This window comes from Homarus americanus, unplaced genomic scaffold (genome assembly GCF_018991925.1).
Source record: "Homarus americanus isolate GMGI-L3 unplaced genomic scaffold, GMGI_Hamer_2.0 scaffold32929, whole genome shotgun sequence".
NCBI classification, from domain to species: domain Eukaryota; kingdom Metazoa; phylum Arthropoda; class Malacostraca; order Decapoda; family Nephropidae; genus Homarus; species Homarus americanus.
In genome coordinates, this window is record NW_024737097.1 from 20,411,613 (window position 1) to 20,434,961 (window position 23,349).

Here is a 23,349-nt window from a genome sequence, read left to right on the forward strand (position 1 = left end):
CCGGGACTCGAAAATACGTAATTTGACAAAATTTTAGTACCACTGAGGCGATCGTATGTCCGGGTGGACGTAAGTCGAGTAGGTCGTAAGTCAAGGAGTAGCTGTACATCCAATAAGATAAATAAACTCAATCATTTTGTATTGTACTCATTAATGGGCAGAGGTGGAGCGAGTGTGTGGTGGGTAGTTGAGAGGAGAAGGGTGGCGAGTCACTGAGACTTGAAGGGTGGTTCCCCCTCCCGCTCTGACTGGGTGATGCGGCGTACAAAGTAGTCCGTGATGACGTTTTCCGAATCATGGGTACCTTACGAGTAGTGACGTTATAGCGAAACAACGTTGTCAGGGGCAACATTAAACGAGGACTTACTGTACTTATATGTTGCAAACATGTTTTTAATAAAAAGCAAAATTAAAAAAATAAAGGAAACACAGGAACACACATTGTGTCTACTAGACACCTAAATTATGTGAACAATCCATTCTAGAGCATGCTTATGTGGTCCTCCATTTTGAACTTCACCACTTATCAATAATAAGATTTCTCTTATGCGAGTGCCAGGAGGACAGATAATATTTATGTAAAGCATAATATTCGTAGTAAAGAGGTTCATATTGGAAAAAGATCGCCGAAAGGGAGTGGAGGTGGGTATATTATCCCTCTCCCATTGCTTTTAGTGATGCTATTAATGATGTCAGCCTCATAATATTATAGACGATAGTTTATTGTAATATGGAAATGATGATTTTAGGGACAGTTCATGCCATTCACAACCTTTAACTTATCTGAGACTATGGCATGGTCATACAGCAACCACTCAGTCATTCCAGCAACTACAACCATGGGAGACCAACTCCACGATATCTCCCACCGGGATAAGAGTCAGCAAGATAGCAAGGCAGGTGGGCGTCTCCAGATCGAAAGTGTGGTGTTGGTTACAATGGTTTAAAGAGTAAGGTAATTTAACAGATTTTCCCAGATCAGGATGACCTATATTGACCAGAGCAGCAGATGACACAAGGTTTGTGGCACACATCCATGGCCATCCAATGCAGTAGACATGACGGAGCCACTGCAGTTTGAGGTCTCCGCTAGGACAGTTAAGTGACGACTCCATGGAATTGGGGTCCACCACAGGGTCTCTGCTGTCAAGGAAAGGTTCCAAAAATGACACTGGGTTGGGAGACTACAGTTCCCTGAGCAGTATGTGGGGGAGGACCTGGACTTCTGGTCAAGAACTATTTTCTCACATGAAAAAACTTTCAACTCTACCAACCACGGCCGTCTTCACCTGTTACAACAGGCAGAAGCCATGTGACCGTAAACATGTAGGGCTGGATTAACCTCAGCAGTGTGGGTGAATTGGCAGAGATAAATGAGATTCACCACAGAGCAATATCTAGAAGCATTTTAAGAGGTGATAATGCTGCCAACAGTCTGAGTATACACTCTGCTCTACCAAGAACACATCATTTTCATGCAGGTAGTTTTGTAATTTTTCCTAAATACATTGTAATGTTATGAATCATTTTTATCATACAATTTATATTGTTATACAATAATATTTGTAATAATATGAACTCTATGACAATTGATTTCATCTCCTGTTTCAATTTATCTCATATCTGATACCCCATCCACACCGTCAGCAGTGAAGCAGTGGTCCATCAAACACAGAGACCACATCCAGCTGCTGGACTGGTTGAGTAGAGCCTGTGATTTGAACCCCATCGAGATTGTATGGACTAACATGGTTAATTTGTTGGAGCCACAGCAGGAGAGGACAAGGCAGCAATTACTGTAGCATACCCTGGCAGCGTCGGAGGCACTGAGAATGAGACAGTATATGTTGCTGGCATTTTTGCGGCTGGGACAGGGAGCCATTTGTTCTCGAGTCAGTAATTTCCTTTACCTGTACGTATTGTAAATAAGTGTGTGTGTAGACACACACACACACACACAAAACACATACAATTAAATAATACTGAAATTGGAAAATCCTCTCTCAAATAGTCAGAAACAAATTTATTAAAAATGTGACAGTCTACCCTCAAGTCTGTGCTCTATTAATAAAGTACTGCAATAGAGCACGGACTTGAGGGTAGACTCACATTTTTAATAAATTTGTTTCTGATTATTTGTGAGAGGATTTTCCAATTACAGTATTATTTATTTTTGTGTTTTGTGTGTGTCTACACACACACACACACACACACAACAATGATTATGGGAAAATACTCTCATGCATGTGGGAATGGGTTGGAGCATGATGCAATCTTTTGGAATGCCCTGAAAATTTATTCCCAGACCCAGAAATAGAAATGCGTTAAGATTTTCCAGAATTTGTCTCGGAATTTTTAGAAAATGCACCTGATTTTCAACCTCAGAATTTTTTTCCCAAACCCATATTCAGGGAATTTTCCGGAAAAAATTCAGAGCTATTGTAGAGTTCCGGGTTTGAGGGATTGCGGCTAATGGAGATATTACTACTGTATATCTCTTTATGCTGCATTTTTTATACCTGTCCTCCTGACACTCACATAAGATAACTCATATCATCGATACATGGTGTAGGTAGTTCAAAGAGAATATGCACACAGACACGCCATAGAATGGATTGTTCACACGATCAAGGTGTCTAGCAGATGGTGCCATGCGGTGTGTGTGTGGGAAGCATTTCATCTGTGCTTGCAAATACATTGGTTCTCGTCATTAATTTAGATTGAAATGATTTTTAACGGTATTCAGTGAAATAATTATTAATGGTATTCATTGGTTTGTTCCTGACAGTGCTGGCAACGAGGCAATCTAGGACATGAAATGCACCCTTTAAACCATAGAGCGACTCTTAAACTATGCGTGTCTCCGACGTTGCCACATAACCAGGTTAGGCAAAACTACCTGGCACAGGGCTTTTGTCCAGGACTGTACCTGTATTTACATTTGGTCCAATATTATTATTTATTTGCTGAAAGACTAAACAGAACTTTAATCCCCTAACTTGATTAGATATCCCACTCTTGATGTCAGAGAGAGAATAATAACAACCCACACCACACCCCCACACAAAACTAGGAAATATTAAATAAGTTACTTACAGAATAACCATGCGGCTTTCTTGGGATGGAACAAAAGAGCACAGACTACAGCTGCAGCTTTATTTGGCACAGTACGAAACATCTGGTAGCAGACGCCAACCTCCGGATGAATGAGTAAAACAGTGGAGCGAGCACCAGCAGCAGCTAAAATATTCATAGTTTCCAGGCCCATGCTGTCTAGAGGAAGAGTCGTCCATACCTGTGCATATAAGTTCTCTCCTGCTGTTGCCCTATTGGAAAAAATATATAATTTTATTGTACATTATATATAAACATTCCATTAACTGTACATAAAGTAAAATGAGAAATTAACACAAAAATCATTCTTAATGTTAAAATCATTTTTAAGCAATAAAAACACAAACAACCCATCTACTTTTTTTTTTAACCCTCAAACCCTGGCGAGTCATGCAATAATCCTAGGACACCCGCCGGGTGTAGTTATATGACTACAAGGCATTTTTCAAATGTCCTGAGTAAAAGTTTTCACACTAAGCTCACCAGATGTCACCTTGGTGACCCCTCAAGCCAATTACCGGTAGCTCAACCAATCACTGTACAGTATGTCTCATGTTATACAAATTGTCATGGAGGAAGGAGATACAACTTATGCTCCTTTTTCTCCCCTTGTGGGAGCCAGCAGCAAGCGTAGTGGAGATAGCGCAACAGTATTACAACTTTCTTCAGAGCCCGGACAATCCCGGGGAAAAATATAGAATAAAGAAAAGCATTTCTACTGAAGAAATTTATTACAGGTTGAGTAGGATTGTAAATGTTATTGGTGATGGGAGTGGGAACCAAAAGATGAAGATATACAGTAAGTAACTCCTCAGAGGAGGAGAAGGAGGAGGGGAGGAATATTTGCAGCGCCGCTCTACACCAGATGACACACTAACACAAACAATGGCTATGCCCCAGGAAAGTGGCTCTGCTAGTTCCTAAATTAGTGAGCTTGATTCACCACAGGTGACAACTATACACTAACACAATTCAAATTTTGCTTCTGTTTAGTGATGAGAGAGATTTGGTGCCAAACAATCCCGACTTTGATCCATCGACACCAGGCCTGTGTCAGAATTATTGAGTTTCAGAAGACAGTGTGCTGTGTTTGGTGTGTGTGTTATACAGTAATACCCCGCTTAACGCGGTTTCGCTTAGCGCGATTTCACGTATACGGGGTGCCTCGCCAGAGCCGAACTTTCACTTAACACGGGTTTTTTCCACGTATACGCGCAGAGTGTCCGGCTCGAGACGCTATTTTTAGATTCGCCCCACCCACCTGCCTGCCTGCCTGCCTGTTTTAGCTCATAAAATTCATACAAATTACCCGGCCAGAATATAATTTACATTGCTGGAATTCTTACAATATGATGATCATTTTGAATATAAACATCATAGATTTTGCATTAGACATACAAATTTTAGATATAATGTTTACTCTGAGTAAATATGTTATTTTTTGTGCAAAATATATGACACTTGTATTCAAAATATTCCTGGTCGTACAAGGAATCCAGCAATGTCAATTATATTATCCTAACTTTAGTTGGAGGTATTATTTATTACTAAAAAGGTAAATATTCTGGTTTTTCCACACATCTGGTAGGGAGGGAGGTACCGACCGACCATCTGTTACGGTGTGAAGAATATATTTTTTTTTTTATTAACTGAAGATATTTGTTTTAGCTCATAAAATTCATACAAATTACCCGGTCAGAATATAATTTACATTGCTGGAATTCTTACAATTTGATGATCATTTTGAATATAAACATCATAGATTTTGCATTAGACATACAAATTTTAGATATGTTTACTCTGAGTAAATATGTTATCTTTTGTGCAAAATATATGACATTTATATTCAAAATATTCCTGGTCTTACAAGGAATCCAGCAATGTCAATTATATTATCCTAACTTTAATCTGAGGTATTATTTAATACTAAATGTGAAAATTTAGTTTTTTCACCCAACATCTCTTGAAGGGAGGATTGGTGGGGGGGACGGACCGACCACCTGGCGGTTGGAAGAGGGGGGAGGCAAGGTGGGGTACTTTGATTGACAGATAGTGTCGTGAAGAATATTTTTTTTTTATTAACTGAAGATATTTGTTTTAGCTCATAAAATTCATACAAATTACCCGGCCAGAATATAATTTACATTGCTGGAATTCTTACAATTTGATGATCATTTTGAATATAAACATCATAGATTTTGCATTAGACATACAAATTTTAGATATTATGTTTACTCTGAGTAAATATGTTATCTCTTGTGCAAAATATATGACATTTATATTCAAAATATTCCTGGTCTTACAAGGAATCCAGCAATGTCAATTATATTATCCTAACTTTAGTTTGAGGTACTATTTATTAAAATTTAGTGGTTTTCCCCCAAAAATTTCTCAGAGAGGGAAGAGCCAGGAGTGTAGTGTGAGAAGAGGGGGAGGGAGTTGAGTCCATTATTTGAATGGACATTAAATTGGCGACTGTATTTCTCTATTTCTCTTAAGTATTAATTGTGTGCATGTACCATCATAAAATTAAGATGTTATTTTTACTAGAACATAGGTATTGTGTCGGAAAAAGTAGAGTTTGGGGGTCCGGCCAGTCTCTAATGGAATTAATCCCATATGTTCTGTTGTTCACTTAATGCGGCTTTCACTTAACACGGTACCCTGTGGGTTCAATTGACCGCGTTAAGCGGGGTACTACTGTATATGTCTCCATGTCTGATGTGTGTTGCGCAGTATGCATATGACCTCACCTTTGTCGCACACCCTGAACGTGACCTACAGCAGATCCTGTAGGGTAAGATGCATTTGCACACTTCAGACTTAAGGCGAATGTACGTAAGATTCAGATTCTCTTTCAGCCTGCCCCTGGTTCAGTGACACCTCTGCCATCCATCCAGGCTAACGGTATTACCCTCACTAACGTTACCCACTTTCAGTATCTCGGTTCCCGCCTGTCCACCACAGCAGACATCAATGAAGAGATTCAACATGTAATCAGTGTGCATCTGAAGCCTTTGGCAAACTCTGTACCTGTGTCTTCAACTGTAGGGAGCTGAAATTGTCTACAAAGTTGCACATACATCCAGCAGTGGTCCTCCCCACCCTGCAATATGGCAGCAATACATGGGCCACATACAGGAAACACCTCAAGGCACTTAAAAACATTCACCAATGTAGTCTACGTTCCATCCTACGAGTTTGCTGGGTAGACAAGAGAACAAATGCCAGTATTCTCACCGACACCAACTGTAGGAGCATCAAGGCTACCATTTTATCCATGAACAACTACGTCTGACTGGCCATGTTACCTGCATAGATTATAGTAGACCGAACGCTGGCAGGCAACTGAAAGGGTATAAGGATAGTCTTAAGACAAAACAGAAAAAAGTGCCAAATCGGCCCCCTAACCTGGGAGACAATTACTTCACACCGTAACGCTTGGAGGAGCACCACACAAGAAGGTGTCAATACTTTTGAGTTAGCCCGACTGCATACCGAGGCAGATAAGAGCCAACGCCGGAGACGCTGCCGCCACAACTTCTGCACTGGATGTACCCCTCCACACATGCCATATCTGTGGACGACCCTGCCAATCCTGATCAGCTTCTCCAGTTACCTCAGAGCTCACGAATGAAGGTGACATCCTTAATAACTCATATCATTGTATCACATCTGGATGATCGTCATACTCGCTTCCAGGTGACTGCAAAGAAGAAAAAGAAAAAAAGACTTGAAAAAGTAGAAGACTTGAAAAAGTAGAAGACTTGAAAAAGTAGAAGACTTGAAAAAGTAGAAGACTTGAAGAAGTAAAAGACTTGAAAAAGTAAGAAAACTTGAAAAAGAAGACTTGAAAAAGTAGAAGACTTCAAGAAGACGACGACAACTTGAACAAGAAGATGATGACTTGAATAAGAAGATGACGACTTAAAGAAGAAGAAACATGCAAGGTCTAAGTGCAAAGAAATGTGGCAACAATGAAGAGAAGATTGACAAGGTGGCAGACATGGGCCCTTGATGATCTATGTGAAGCAAATACACTGCAGGAGAGACTAAAATTCATAGGAGATGGAAAGCAAAACACTGAGGATGTTGCCAGAAAATTTAGTAACAAGATGCGTGAGGTAAAAGTGTTCTCGGCGGTAAGATCTCTCACAGATGAATCTTCCGGTGAAGTTTTGCCAATAAAGAGAGAGACATTACAACAACTGAAGGAAAAATACCCCCCTGCAAGTGCAGAGTAAGGCATCAGGTTCCAGGGTGACTATATCCCTCCAAACAGGAAGGACGATGTGGACTGGGTGACTTCTCTTCCACCCCAATGCCTTCTCTTCTCCCATCTCCTCCACCCCCATTCTAATTCCCACCATCATCACCATCCAGGAGCCTTCTACATACACACCTCAAAGTAAGTGTACTTTTCTAAATTTTTTGTTGAATTTAGGCAATTTTCGGTGAGCTGGAACCAATTACCCAAAAACCCATTGAAACAATGGTTTCGGTTAACGAGCAACCTTCTAGAACGGATTGTGCCCGTTAACCGAGGGACCACTGTATTGTTTATTACTGAGTATGTATTAGATTGAATTAATGTTTATATATGTGAAATGAACAATGCAATTCATTAATAATACGTAGAATATTAAAACGATGGTTCTACATAAGAAACTGAAGAAAATAAGACCATGGTTGTAGCTGTAGTGAACTTAATATAAAAAATTTAATACCTGTACTGTATATGTTTTAAGTAATGCTATTTAATGTTAATAAATGGAACACTAAGAGTAGCTAACCACTAATGGTAAAGAAATAAGGCGAAACGATTGGGAACGCCAAAGTATGAACAGTAAGTACACACGTGTGAAAACATATCGTTATTTCTCTACATATGAATATGAAAGCAACACTTATTTACTGTTCATATATGTTTTAAATAATATTTACGAATGTAAAACTAAAATTCTATTCACCAATGGTGGTAAAGTCTAAAACATAAGGACAGCCAATGAACATTGTGCGACTTTTTAGTCAGATGACAAAGTCATCAGGTTCATCTCTGGCTGAAGATGTAGCTTTCCATAAAGCTGTTGCTGAAACTGTTACTGAACCTGAAGTGGAAGCAGCTTATGATGCTGAATTTGATGGTGTAGCTGAAGTTGATGGTTTAGGCCTTCAAATAATAAAGCTGTCGAAAGAACCTTGCACAGCTGCTTTCTTTTCTCATTATACATCTTTATGTAGAAGTCACTTGCATTTATTTAAATTTTAATGCTTTGTTCTGTTAATAGATCCACTTCAGAAAATATGTTCATTGCTTGCTACATATAATATCCAGAGGCCTCTCACCTTTTTCATATCTAGTTTCTCAGCTAAGCTTAGACAGTTTCTATTAACTTTTGAAACAACACTACCATCACTTGCTCTCTTGCTCGTGTTGAATAGGGATGCAAAAATGCTGTAAGAAACCTGAGAAAGTTTTTCTTCAGTTCCTGTTCCAGATGCGTGAAAGCAAAAGGCCCACCAGGCTCCAACTGTTGTTTATCACACATTAGCAAGGCACTCTTCTTTTTTTTTACATTAATATTTTTTTATACAGTAGTACCCCAATTTGCGGTCAATTGAACCCACAGGGTACCGCAGAAAGTGAAAACCACGTAAAGTGAACAACAGAAGATATGGGATTAATTCCAATTGAGACTGGCCCGACCCCCAAACTCCACTTTTTCCGACACAATACCTATGTTGTAGTAAAAATAACATCTAAATTTTATGATGGTATGCTCACACAATTAATATTTAAGAGAAATACAGTCGCCAGGTTAATGTCCATTTAAATAATGAACTCAAATCCCCACCCCCCCCTCTTCCCAGCTCACTAGCTCCTACCTCTCTGAGAAGTGTTTGGGTGAAACTACTAGATTTTAACGTTTAGTAATAAATAATACCTCAGACTAAAGTTAGGATAATATAATTGACATTTCTGGATTCCTTGCAGGTCAGGGAATATTTTGAATGTAAACTTCATATATTTTGCACAAAAGATAAAATATTTGCTTTGTGTAAACCAAATTATTACAATAGATCTAAAATTTGTATGTCTAATGTAAAATCCATGTTGTTTATATTCAAAATGATCATCATATTGTAAGAATTCCAGCAATGTAAATTATATTCTGGCCGAGTAATTTGTATGAATTTTATGAGCTAAAACAAATATCTTCAGATAATAAAAAAAAAATATTCTTCACGACACTATCTGTCAATCAAAGTACCCCACCTTGCCTCCCCCCCTCTTCCAACCGCGCGGTCAGTCCCAACCCTCCCCCCCACCTCCCACCAATCCTCCCTTCAAGAGAAGAGTGGGTGAAAAAAATAAATTTTAACATTTTGTATTAAATAATACCTCAGATTAAAGTTAGGATAATATAATTGACATTGCTGGATTCCTTGTAAGACCAGGAATATTTTGAATATAAATGTCATATATTTTGCACAAAAGATAACATATTTACTAGAGAAAACATTTTATCTAAAATTTGTATGTCTAATGCAAAATATATGATGTTTATATTCAAAATGATCATCAAATTATAAGAATTCCAGCAATGTAAATTATATTCTGACCGGGTAATTTGTATGAATTTTATGAGCTAAAACAAATATCTTCAGTTAATAAAAAAAAAAAATATTCTTCACGGGGTAACAGATGGTCGGTCGGTCCCTCCCTCCCCCCCACCCCCCGTCCCAAGGAGATGTGTGGGAAAACCACTAAATTTTAATAAATAATACCTCAAACTAAAGTTAGGATAATATAATTGACATTGCTGGATTCCTTGTAAGACCAGGAATATTTTGAATATAAATGTCATATATTTTGCACAAAAGATAACATATTTACTAGATAAAACATTTTATCTATAATTTGTATGTCTAATGCAAAATATATGATGTTTATATTCAAAATGATAACCAAATTATAAGAATTCCAGCAATGTAAATTATATTCTGGCCGGGTAATTTGTATGAATTTTATGAGCTAAAACAGGCAGTAAGGCAGGGTGGCGTGTGGGGCAAATCTAAAAATAGCGTCTCGAGCCGGACACTCACCGCGTATATGTGGAAAAAATCCGTGTTAAGTGAAAGTTCAGCTCTGGCGAGGCACCCCGTATATGATAAAACGCGTAAAGTGAAACCGCGTTAGGCGGGGTAATACTGTATTTACATTTTTAGTAATAAATAATAACCCAGACTAAAGTTAGGATAATATAATTGACATTTCTAGATTCCTTGCAGGTCAGAAAATATTTTTAATGTAAACTTCATATATTTTACACAAACGATAAAATATTTGCTTTGTGTAAGCCAAATTATTACATTATAGTAGATCTAAAATTTGTACGTCTAATGCAAAATCCATGATGTTTATATTCAAAATGATCATCATATTGTAAGAATTCCAGCAATGTAAATTATATTCTGGCCGAGTAATTTGTATGAATTTTATGAGCTAAAAAAAAAAAAAAATTTTTACTTCACCCTAAATTAACTAGGGTTTTAAATTAGAAAAGTTGTTGGTCGAACCGTTGTTATCGGAGGCTTTTCTGTACAGGGTATACTATTTTCAATAGAAATGTCGATGATATTCTCTATATGTAATGTTTTTCATGGGGTAAAGGGAGGCTCGGGAACGTAACTTTCCATATTTTATCTACGTATTTCTTATGGGGAAAATTTATCCGCTTAATGTTGTTTTGTATAACAGCACCTTTTCAGGAACTTAACCCCGACGTTAAGCGAGAACTTAATGTATTTATATTTTCTGTACAAACCCATAAGATTTTAAGATATTTAAATACAAATCTATAAACTACATACAGGTACTCCTCGACTTACGACCACCTGGACATACGACCGCCCCAATCGTACCAAAAAATTTTCAAATTACGTAATTTCGAGTCCCAACATTAGTGATCGCGCTGTGTACTGACAAAATTTTCGTTTGTAATTTCCTTTAAAATGGCTGGCCAGTTTAAAAGTGAGAGTTTGGTGGAGCTGAAAAGGAAGAGAGACACCCATTTTAGATTTTCTATGTATTATTTTTGCATTTTCGACTTACAACCTGGATTTGGGTCCCTAACCCCGTCGTAAGTCGGGGAGGAGCTGTACAGTGGTCCCTCGATTAACGAACACAATTGGTTTCACAGAGTCGGTTGTTTACCGAAAATTTTGTTAACTGAATCTATTATTTCAATGGGATATTGGGTAATTGGTTCCAACTCACAGAAAAAGTATACATACAAAGTACTGTATACCGGTAATAGAATTAACAAAACATTTAATATCAATTAAATACAGTACTGTACTGTACAGTATACTGTATAATAATAATAAAAATACAAACAATAGAATACTGTATTTTAACTTACTTCAAGGTGTGTATGTCGAATTCCCGGCGGCTTTGTTTACATATCAAACAGCTGATTGTAAAGGCAGTCGATGATATGCCATATTCTTTACAGAGTGCATTGGTTCTAATGCCTTCTTCATGTTTCATAATAATTTCTGCACTGTATATTATCAATATATTAACTAAATTTCAGAATGACCAATAATTTTAATGTAAAAATGCAAAAATATTCAACAGACCAACAAACTCAATGTTCACTCCACTGTAAACAAAGTTAAACTGAGAAGCGTTGGCGGGTGATTCGATCAGCTGAAGAGCACAGAAAAACTGTTCCCTGTACTGTACAATATATATTATCAATATGTTAACTAAATTTCAGAATGACCAATAATTTTAATATAAATAATGCAAAAATATTCAAGAGCACAACTTTCTTGATATTTACTCCACGGGAAACAAATGTAAACATAGAAACAATTACCGTACTGTATTGGCGGACTAGCCGATCAGCTGATGCACAAAACAAAGAGTGTTTCTCATAAGGATGTTGGTAATCGAGGTTTTGTTCGTTAATGGAACTAAAAATCCTTATGGGAGCTAATTCGTTAACCAAAATTTTGTTAATTGAACCGTTCGTTAATCAAGGGACCACTATATTGGCAACTGGAGCATTTTGTTAATCATAAACATGTAGTGTACAGCTGGACTGGGCTTATGCAAGGTAAAACAAACAAATAATTCCTCTTCTGCAATAATACCAAAGGAACATAACAAATTACTTACCAATGATGTTACAAGGAGCTTTACAAGCTTTAGAAAAGTGTCCAGCCATCTTTGCACCAGATTTTAAACAACCATCCTTAGTTAAAGAGGCAGCCAATCGTGCCACTTCTTAATAACTACACCACTTCCTACCCCAGCTAGCCTCGTGTGAAGGCTCCTTAACCCCCCTCAATACAGGGATGACACTTTCAATATTTTATTCGACTAATTCCTGACGATTTTATTCAGCTCAGAGACGACCCTGTACACAATGGGTTAACTTATAATACTGAAATATAACATAGGTATTTGATGAAGAAAGTATTCAAGTGTATTTGTATTTCCATTTTCACACAACCTATAGCGTATACAAATTTGTAAGTTAAATCTCACTTACATTTTTGTGCTACGATTATACTTGAGCACCACTTCACCATCATCCACGTTGATGAAACACACAGATGAGCCACCACATGTTGCCACCACATTGGTCATGGAGTGAGCCTTCTCTGGGTTTGGTTCAAACGAACACTGCCATATCTAGGGATTGTAAAGACCCATAATATTAAAACATACAGAGATAATAGGTACACATACACAATATAAACTAATTCTCAGATAGTGTGAATGGTACCATATGTAAAATATTATCCAACACTACAATATATAGAACTGCACTACAATTCAAAATTTTTTTTTAACATTTTGGTGGGCCTGCAAGCATCAGTGTGTCCTAAGGATTTACAGTGCACAGATGCTACCTGCTTCTTCATGATAATCACTCATATTTCTGTGGAGTTAGATTCAACTTTGTTTGTAAAATAGTATTGTAGAGCAATCATTGTGAAGAAATACACATTTAAAAAATGAAATATAATGGAAAATAATGTCAGAAACTAAAAAAGAAATACAAACATTTATGCTTCAATTGTTGTCCTCTGAGCACGCTCTACCCACCTTGAGTGGTGGCAGCATGTGCCCAGTGGGGCCCCTTAAAAGTTAATATATTCTTTTCAGCTTACTACATCCTTCCTCATGGCCTGCTATTTGCCAATTGACTTATGACATGGAGAATCTTAGTCCCGTGCGAGACCTTCAATTTGGATTTTTCAGAAGCTGTCATTATGGCTTTGTTCCCAATCAACATATGCCAGACTTAAGGTTTGGATAATAAACCTCCAAAGAGGCTAATGGAAGTCATTAATGTAGTTTCTACAATAGCTGTGTCAAAGTCAAATGTGAGCTAAGTATAAATGCAATGCATAATCATGAACTATCTGAGAGTATCTCTGAGGGTGGTAACTCTGTCTTCCTTCATGTTCATTAAATGTGTGGGACAACCATTGAAGCTATTCAACCCTAGACCATACATATAAACCTGGGTACTGCAACACTGTGAAGCTGATGACCAGAAGGCAAAGGCTGTTCATACTAAGGAAGATGATGACAGTGAGGCTGCAACTTTGAATTGACAGGCTCTGCACCGTATCTCCTGTGATATTTTCATAATTCTAGCCCTGCCAGTTGAAAGTCTCATCAAACTCAGGTTACCTAATTTGGGGACTATTTTTCATATCTGAGCAGACAAACAAACTAAATGCGAGACCAATAATCCTGTTACCCTGTGTAGAGGAACAATTACTTAGACAAGACCAATGACAGTCCTCCCTTACCTGTGTCTGTACATCAGCTGGGTCATTGTTCTTGGAGTGTGTCCGCAGAAAGTACTGTGGATGAAAATCCGAAGGGTCGTCAACTTTCTCAACTGGGCGTTCACCGAACCGATAACTGGCGTCAAATTTGTATTCAATTTTCCGAAGTGGCACTCCCTGTTGATATTGAAGACATAAAAAGCAGATCCTGTAATTAAAGATATACTGTACAGAGTACAGTAGAAATTTGAAGTCTCACCCACATGGGTCTATCACAGTTAGGACAAAATTGAAAAAGGTAAATAATTGAAAATGCCATTAAATTGCAACTGTGCCAATTAGTGCATTCTACCTATCCTAGTTGGCCTGTGGCACATTAAACACAAAGTACATGAACTTAAGTAACAATTAATACTATACAGGTATCCCCAATATACAAAGGGGTTATATTCCTGGATTTAAATTTATTGAATGAAAAACAGTGCATGGTAGAAACCAGAAACCATGTATTAGTGGGAGTTAAGTTCCTGGTTGGAAAACTTTTGGTCATTTGAGAGATGCCAAAACTGATCATCATCCAGACAGCTGGAAACTTAATTTTAACCCACCCAGTGTGATTTCTGCTCACCAGTAGCATGTGCACAAGTGGATTTTTACACCTCTGATTCTAGAATGAATTAATATACCTCCTACTGTACTTTAAGACCCTCTAAGTTGGTTTTCCATAAGTTGGAAACCTCAGTAAGTTAGATGAGCTTTGACTTGGAAGGGAGGAGGGGTCGTGTAGGACAGTAGTTGGGCGAGACATCAGTTCCCGCATGTTTGTTGCCGTAACCCCCACTCCACTGCAAGCACTGTGTTTTGTTCATATTAATTACTTCCCTAGTGTATTGTTATATATTCTAAAGCAAGTAAAGGCAAACCAACACCACTGAGGACCACTGGGAGAAAAGGAATGGTGCTCAGAACTCTACCATTTGAAGAAAAACTGAAGATACATGACAGAATCGATGCTGGGGACTCCTTGATATTATCTGTAAGGAGTTTGGGATGAAGCAGAGTACTTTTTGCAACATCAGCCAGATTTAAGTGTATATTAAATATAAGTGTAACTAAACATTAACGGCCATATTATTAAACAACATCTTCCCTTGAAGAATATCTTCATGTCGAAAGCCGTATTTTTAAATGCGAAGAACCTTTTAGTGCAGCGCACGAAAGAGTGTGGTGGCATGAAAACGAACTAATTGCACCTAACTTTGAAGAGTTAGCTATGAGCTGCTTTTCGTCACCCTCCTCATAATTATTTTGTTAGTTTTATTAAATATTTATTGTCAACACGATTAATGTACAAAGAAACACGTATTGGTAATTTTACAAATGTATTTTTTTTTACATTATTGGTTTTACGGCCCATATTATGACAGTGCAAAAGCTGTGTTCCCTGTCATATTACGACTTTCGTAAAAGATGTGCTGCCTGTCAATTTGTTATTGCCAAAGGCAAGCTGCTGGAGTCATCCCATCTTACTAATGCTAGCACTAATCTGGTAAGCACATTTACAGTAATTTATTAAACTTTTTAGCAGTTTTATAAGTGAGTTTCTGTCAGGAAAATATAAACTAGTGACGTTCTTGCCTAGAAATATTCCAATGGATAGAGGCAAATTTCACTGGGAGAAAATCTTCTCAAAACTTTATGTTGCATATATTAATAAAGTAAGTCCATTTAAGTTACTTAATGCAACTTTTTAGCAGTTTTATAAGTGAGTTTCTTTCTGGAAAATATAAACAGGGGAGATTTATGCCTAAAAATATCAAAATGGGAAGAGGCAAATTTCACTGGGAGGGCATTATCACAAGGATGGTAATATTACATACAAAAACACCTTTGATACAGTGGATCATGATATAATATGTGAAATACTGCAGGCTCTAATTTTTCATCACCAATTACATTATTTCGTGGGCCGTGATTTCGTGCGAAGCCCAACAGGGGGAGTGTTATCGCCACCCACAACGCCGGTCACATGTTAGGTGAAGAAACTGTCTACAACTCAGAATAGCTTACTAAGCAAGATGGAGCTGGTAGCAGCTGTGTGACTGCCTGAGGGACAGTCTATCGCCTTCTACTGTAAAGGCAACATCTTGATTTTCGTCAGCCAACATCTTCCTGTAGGACACTATATATGTTCTCGTTGGTCTAACCCTAGACCCCAAAACGTGAGTGTGATTGTGAACTGTTGAATCCTCTGAGAACTCTAAATAACTTTAATAAGTGTAATTATGCACTGTATATTGATCGTATTATTCAAACTGTGTCCTGATGTACCAGCAGTTGTTATATGTTAATTGTATTCAACAGGTTTTTGACCGAATTATACTCATCGCATCAACGACAAGGGTCTTATTGTCCTGCACAAACCAAAATCGCTCCTATGAGCGATTACAGGTACAGTATTGGCCAATTTCCAGCCAATACTGCAGATACTTTAAGTTTATTATTTTTATCTTTGTCTCTTACAGTCCAAAACTATCCATTTCTATTGTTACACCTATGGTAGATCTTACTGCGAGTGAACTGTTCTGGAATGCAACTAGCAGTTGTATTTTCTCTCTAACATATACAGTATTAAAATATTTTAGGTCATTAAACACATTCTATCTTTGTTCAGTGTACAATATATCTCCACTCATTGGAACAGTGTATATTTCATGTTAGGAGAGCATATTTGAACAAAAACTACCACTGAAACTACTGCCTTGATGCCCACAACCTCCATGATTGGGAAGCTCTCTAGTGATAATTTTCCATGCAGCACTATTTCCGAGATGATTCCTCATATCAATTTAGTTCAAAGGTTCACAACTAAAGCATCAGCAGATGCTCAGTTTTCTGGATTTGGCAATATCAAGGCATTATTGGAGAACAGATTTCATAGATGTCTTGATGACAACAATCCAATACTGGTAACATATCTTGATCCAAGATAAAAGGAAACCCTGCATCAAACTGAAGGTGATAAAACATCTAAAATATATGAAGTTAACTACAGAGAGTGATGGTCAGCTGTCTTTAGAAAATAAAGGAAGCTATACAAGAGGAAAACTGTGAGCGTACCAGTGAGCATTCCAGTGAAACTGAAGTGCAGATCCTAGAGTCTTGTGCAAATTGATGACTTTAGTGACTTTGATTTTGATAAATGCTTAGAGATAGAGGGTGATAGTGATCTATAGAACCATATTTAATTCCAAGGAGTTCTTCTAAGAATAAAAAACATTGTGTCACACCTTCAACTGTCAGAGCTGAAATGAGATACCAGACATTACAATTGCAAGCACGTGATGGAAATCCTTTAGATTGGTGGAAAACTAATAAGCTCATACAGTACTTGCAACAGTAAGTCTCATTGCAAACAAGTGTATCTTTCTTCTCCACCTTCATCAGTGGAAAGTGAAAAATTATTCAGCATTGGTGGTAATGTATACACTCCAAGTCGAAGTCATCTAATACTGACATTGGAGAAACACCCATGTTTTTAAACAATAATTTGAGAATTTTTAACTTTGATTACAGAATACAATTATATACTGTACTGTACTGTACTCACTCTGCCACCAGCCTTCACCCTCTTGGCAGCTGGTCCACCAGTCCTGGATTTTGATTTCTCAGACATGATGTCTGAAGTTGATTTATTCTGTTGAAAAATATTGTGTTAACAAAACAGAAATGAAAGCTTAATCCTGAAATCCCATTATATAACCAAAACTGGATCATATGATTTGTGTAATACCAAGACAAGTCTAGAGAATGATACCCAGGGAATCCATAGACAATACAGTACAGTAGCTCTTGTGACATTCACGCCCTTTAAAAAGGAATATAAATTTATATGGACATAAACTGTGCATCAAGTTTAACAGGTTACAATACAGGCAGTCCCCAACTTTTGAAATGGTTCCTTTCCTGATAAAACCTTCGTTAACCGGATCACATTTTCCCTAAAATCGTAAAATCGCTAAGTCTTAAAAAAATGCTACAAAACATATTTGTAATGAAATTTTTTGGTGTACTGAACATAATTATTTTTAGCCAATTATTGTAACTTACTAAGTTAATATTCCACTCACTGAGAAACAGCAGCAGCAACTTGTATTGAATGATAATAATTTGAGGCATTGCCTGGAGAAACTAGCACAATCACCACCCAGGGCACAATCATGTTTATCCTGCAAATGGTTCTTCAAACACCCTATTTTCATGCGGTGATGGATAAAATGCAAAAACGCCATTGACTATATGGTTGAATGTCCATAGACAAAAACCCAACTCTGGTCCACATCTCATCGCATCAAATGTTAGGGGAAGTTAACAGTATCGTTTCAAAAAATTATTTGCATAATTTACAAACATTCAGCTTCATTTAAAACAAACTGCAACATTCTAGCTAGAATACCTTCTGTGTTATCAAATTCCGAATGTTGCAAACTTTGAATGCATTTCCTGACAAAAATTGAGAATGGTGCTTGTGCTAGTTTCTCCATGCAACGCCTCATTTATTCTTTAAAAAAAATTTTAATTATAATTAATCCTGTAGTTGAATCTGGAATTTTTGTAATATTATTTTCTTGTTACACACAAATATAGTAGTGGCAGCAGCAGCATCCTCTCCTTATACATGTGCTGAGAAAGTTATTTTTTATTACTGCACATTATGCTGAGCAGTGAATGTTATTATTATTACATTGCAATATATTGTGCAGTAAATGTTATAATTATTATTAAATTACATAGCAAATATTATTATTATTATTATTATTATTATTATTAGTAGTAGTAGTAGTAGTAGTAGTAGTAGTAGTAGTAGCAGTTGTAGTAGTAGTAGTATCTGTAGTAGTACAGGTGTATTATGGTACTGTGATCCCTCGGTTAACGAACGCCTCGGTGAACGAAATTTCAGTTCACGAATTACCCTCCATAAGAATATTCAATTCGGTTAACGAATTCCTTACAAATTTTTCCCAACATGCTTTCGCCTGCTCACCAGCTGTAGTATTAGTCCGCCAATACAGTAATCAGTTTTAGGGTTTAAATTCGTTAACATTTGAGTAAATATCAAGAAGGTTGTACTATTCAATAATTTTCCAAGTCTTATATTAAAGTTTTTAGTCATTTTAACAATTGTTTAACATAATTGAAGTACAGGGAACTAGTTTTCGGTGAGCTGAAACCAATTACCCAAAATCCCTTTGAAACAATGGTTTCGGTTAACGAACGACTGTATAATAATAAATAAAAAACAATAGAATACTATGTTTAACTTACTTTGAGGTGTGTATGTCGTATTCCCGGCAGCTTTGTTTACATATCAAACGGCTGATTGTAAAGGCAGTCGATGATGACATGCCATATTCTTTACAGAGTGCATTGGTTCTAATGCCTTCTTCATGTTTCATAATAATTTCTGCACTGTATATTATCAATATGTGAACTAAATTTCAGAATGACCAATAATTTTTATGTAAAAATGCAAAAATATTCAAGAGACCAACAAATTGGATGTTCACTCCACTGTAAACAAAGTTAAACTGAGAAGCATTGGTGGGTGATTCTATCAGCTGATTAGCACACAAAAACTGTTCCCTGTACTGTATATATTTTCAATGTTAACTAAATTAGAATGACCAATAATTTTAATATAAAAAATGCAAAAATATTCAAGAGCGCAACTTTCGTGATATTTACTCCACTGGAAACGAATGTAAACATAGAACCAATTACTGTATTGGCATACTAGCCAATCAGCTGATGCGCACAGCAAAGCATGTTTCTCGTAAGGCTTTCGTTAATCAAAGTTTTGTTGTTAATGGAATTGAAAATCCTTATGGGAGCTAATTCGTCAATCGAAATTTCGTTAATTGGACCGTTCGTTAATCGAAGGACCATTGTATTTCCTTTATTTGTTACATTACAGTACTGAAAAGATTTTCCCACAATTTTTACAGTTTCATTACATGAATCAGTGGTAACTTACTCAGCCATCACAAGGCCACAGCTGCCGAGCAATGTGCGTTATGTATTGAAGATTATCCGGGTGTGTATGGGACTCACTTTCGATGGAGAGAAATAAATTACAGGTAGTCCCTGACTTACGACTGCCTCAACTTACGTCCATCGGAACTTACGACCTGTTCTGACCTTACGACCGTCGGGACATATGACTGCGGCAGCCGTGACCAAAAATATCTTCAAATGACGCGCGCATTTTCTATACCGAAACGTTTTCGTCCCGGGCGAGAGCGTGGCGTGGCTTGGGTCACCGCGTGGTTACACTCACTCAGTACAGCGCTTAGTTAGTGTTTGGCTATCGTATCCTATACTGATCGCGCTGTGAACTTTCGTTATTATCATATTTAATTGACTTTATAATGACTGGAAAGTGTACAAGTGAGAGTGCTGGTGGTGCTCCAAAGAAAAGGAGACAGGCAATTACTTTTGAGATGAAAATGAAGATAATAATGCAGCATGAGAATGGTAAAACAGTAGCAACACTCTCACGCGACCTAGGTTTCTCGCACTCGACCATATCCATTATTCTGAAGGACAAGGAACGTATTCGTGATGTAGTGAAAGGAACAACACCTATAAAGGGAACTATAATTTCGAAGAAAAGACAAGGTCCTATTCACGATATGGAAAAATTATTGGTGACATGGATAGAAGACCAGATACAGAAGCGTGTACCCTTTAGCCTTCTAACCATACAGGCTAAAGCAAGAAGCCTGTTCCAAAGCCTGAAGGAGCAGGCAGGAGATGAATGTGATCTAACCTTTACAGGAAGTCATGGGAGGTTTGATAGACTTAAAAAGCGCTAGTCTACGCAATGTTAAGGTGAGTGGAGAGACAGCTAGTGCTGATGTTGGTGCTGCCGAAGCTTTTAAGGAGGAGTTAGATGAAGTGATTGTGGAGGGGAATTATTTGCCTGAGCAAATATTCAATGTGGATGAGACTGGATTATTGTGGAAGCGCATGCCTGAGCGGACATATATCCACAAAGAGGCGAAAACAATGCCAGGATTAAAGGCATTCAAGGACAGAATTACACTTCTGTTGGGGGGAATGTTGCTGGTTTCAAGCTAAAGCCCTTCATGATCTATCATTCAGAGAACCCGAGGGCTTTTAAACATGTCAGCAAGCACACACTGCCAGTGTTTTATCGCAGTAATAAGAAAGCCTATCAGTGGCGAAGAGGATAAAAGTAAAAAGTATGACCTTAGCACTGTTTGAGGATTGGTTCATCTTGCTTCATTCCACTAGCCAAGGAGTATTGTCTGCAACAATGGATTCCATTCAAGATTTTGCTGATTTTGGATAATGTTCCAGGACACCCACCACACCTGGACAACATGCACTCTGACGTTAAGGTAGTGTACATTCCCCCTAACACTACCTCTGTCATCCAACCCATGGATCAAGGTGTTATTGCTGCCTATAAAGCGTATTATTTACGTACAACCTTCGCTCAGGCTGTTGGTGCTGCTGAAGGTGAGAAAACGCTCAGAGAGTTTTGGAAGGAGTACAACGTTTTGTCATGTATAAAGAACATTAGTGCAGCATGGGATCAGGTTACAAAACATTGCATGAATGGAATATGGAAGAAAGTCCTGAAAAGATATGTGGACAGTTTTAGAGGATTTAATGAAACTGAAGTTATTTCGGATATTAGTAACAAGATACAGTGACCCCTCGTTTAACGAACGCCTCGGTTAACGAAATTTCGGTTAACGAACTGCCTTCCATAAGGATCTTCAATTCGGTTAACGAACAAAAATTCGGTTAACGAATTTCTTACGAACCGACCTCAACATGTTTTCGCTTGCACTGGCCGGGCAACCAGCTTTAGTATCAGTCCGCCAATACATTAATCGGTTCTAGGGCTTAAATTCCTAACTATTTTAGTAAATATCAAGAAGTTTATACTATTCAATAATTTTAAAAGTTTAATATTCAATTTTTTAGTCATTTTAACAATTATTGAACATAATTGAAGGTAAAGTGACTAGTTTTAAAGCGCAGCATCCAGCCTCTTAACACAGCAAACAGGCATTAGTCTCTCTGTTTTCACTGGAGGTAACATCTTGCTTGAGACTCTCTTCAACTAAACGCTTTTTTCTGTGTTTCCAAGCAAATTATTGGTCATTTTGAAATATATTTTACATACTGACAATATATAATGCAGTACAGTGTTGATTTAAAGAAAATAATCTTGAAATACACCAAGAGAACTAAAATTTTATGGGTGAAATGGTGCCATGGGGTGACTTCTCTTCCACCCCAATGCCTTCTCTTCTTCCTTCTCCTCCACCCCCATTGTAATTCCCATCATCATCATCTTCATCCAGGAGCCTTCTACATACACACCTCAAAGTAAGTGAACTTTTCTACCATTTTTGTTGAATTTAGGAAATTTTCGGTGAGCTGGAACCAATTACCCAAAAACCCATTGAAACAATGGTTTCGGTTAACAAACTTTTCGGTTAACGAACGACCTTCTGGAACGGATTGAGTTCGTTAACCGAGGGGTCACTGTAGTGGAGTTAGGTAAACAGCTTCAGTTAGAAATTGATAATGAAGATGTTGAACAGTTGGTTAAAAGTGTAGCAGAAGAGCTCAGTAACGAGGATTTTATTGAACTAGATGCACAGAAAATTACAGAGGAAGAAGAGAGACAAAATGTAGAAGAAGAACCTGCACCCCCCAAAAAGTTTTCAGTGAAACAAATGGCAGAGGCATTTGCTACAATTAATAAAGCAATGCAAATGTTTGATGGCATGGATCAAAATTATGAGCGTTATGCCAAAGTTGACAGAATGATCCAAGATGCACTTGCTTGCTACAGAGAAATTTATAATGAAAAGAAAAAAACAAACTGTGCAGTCTAAATTGGACATCTATTTTAAGAAGTCCCCAGTGCTGTCTCCTCACGCCCCACCAGTGCTGCCTCTTCACTCCCTCAAGATGATCCAATACCTTCAACCAGCAAGTTTCCACAGTCCATAAACCTGTCTGAAGAAAGTGACATTGATGACCCACCCAGCCCTGTCTCCTTTGCTTCTTCCAGTTAATATAGTCTCCATGTATAATTAGAAAATTATGGGGGCCCCGTGTGCATTCAGCTGACTACATTAAGGGTTAGTGCTATCACACTGTATCCATTCCTCATTATTTATTACTTTTACTGTACTGTATTTCATTGTAGATTTTTATAAATAAATTTTGAAATTTTTTTTTTTAACAATGTATTTTTTTTTTTTTTATCTATGTCGGACTTACGACCAATCGGACTTACGACTTGGATTTGGGTCCCTATCCCCGTCCTAAGTCGGGGAGCACCTGTACACTTACAAAATTATG

General features: G+C 37.5%; 1 protein-coding gene across 3 annotated transcripts in view; it reads right to left on the reverse strand.

The window, feature by feature from the left end:
* LOC121873307 (leucine-rich repeat and WD repeat-containing protein 1-like) overlaps positions 1-23,349 on the reverse strand; it is a 53,307-nt gene that overhangs the window by 25,828 nt on the left and 4,130 nt on the right. For 2 of the 3 annotated variants that reach the window (XM_042376811.1, XM_042376809.1), the window contains exons 2-5: positions 17,546-17,632; positions 13,957-14,112; positions 12,681-12,823; positions 3,097-3,326 (exon numbers count right to left, since the gene is read on the reverse strand). In XM_042376811.1, the coding sequence (XP_042232745.1) occupies positions 3,097-3,326; positions 12,681-12,823; positions 13,957-14,112; positions 17,546-17,611 (595 nt within the window). In that variant the 5' untranslated portion in view covers positions 17,612-17,632. Of the gene's footprint in view, positions 1-3,096; positions 3,327-12,680; positions 12,824-13,956; positions 14,113-17,545; positions 17,633-22,865; positions 22,928-23,349 lie in introns of those variants that run through there. The other variant, XM_042376810.1, reaches the window with a different exon arrangement.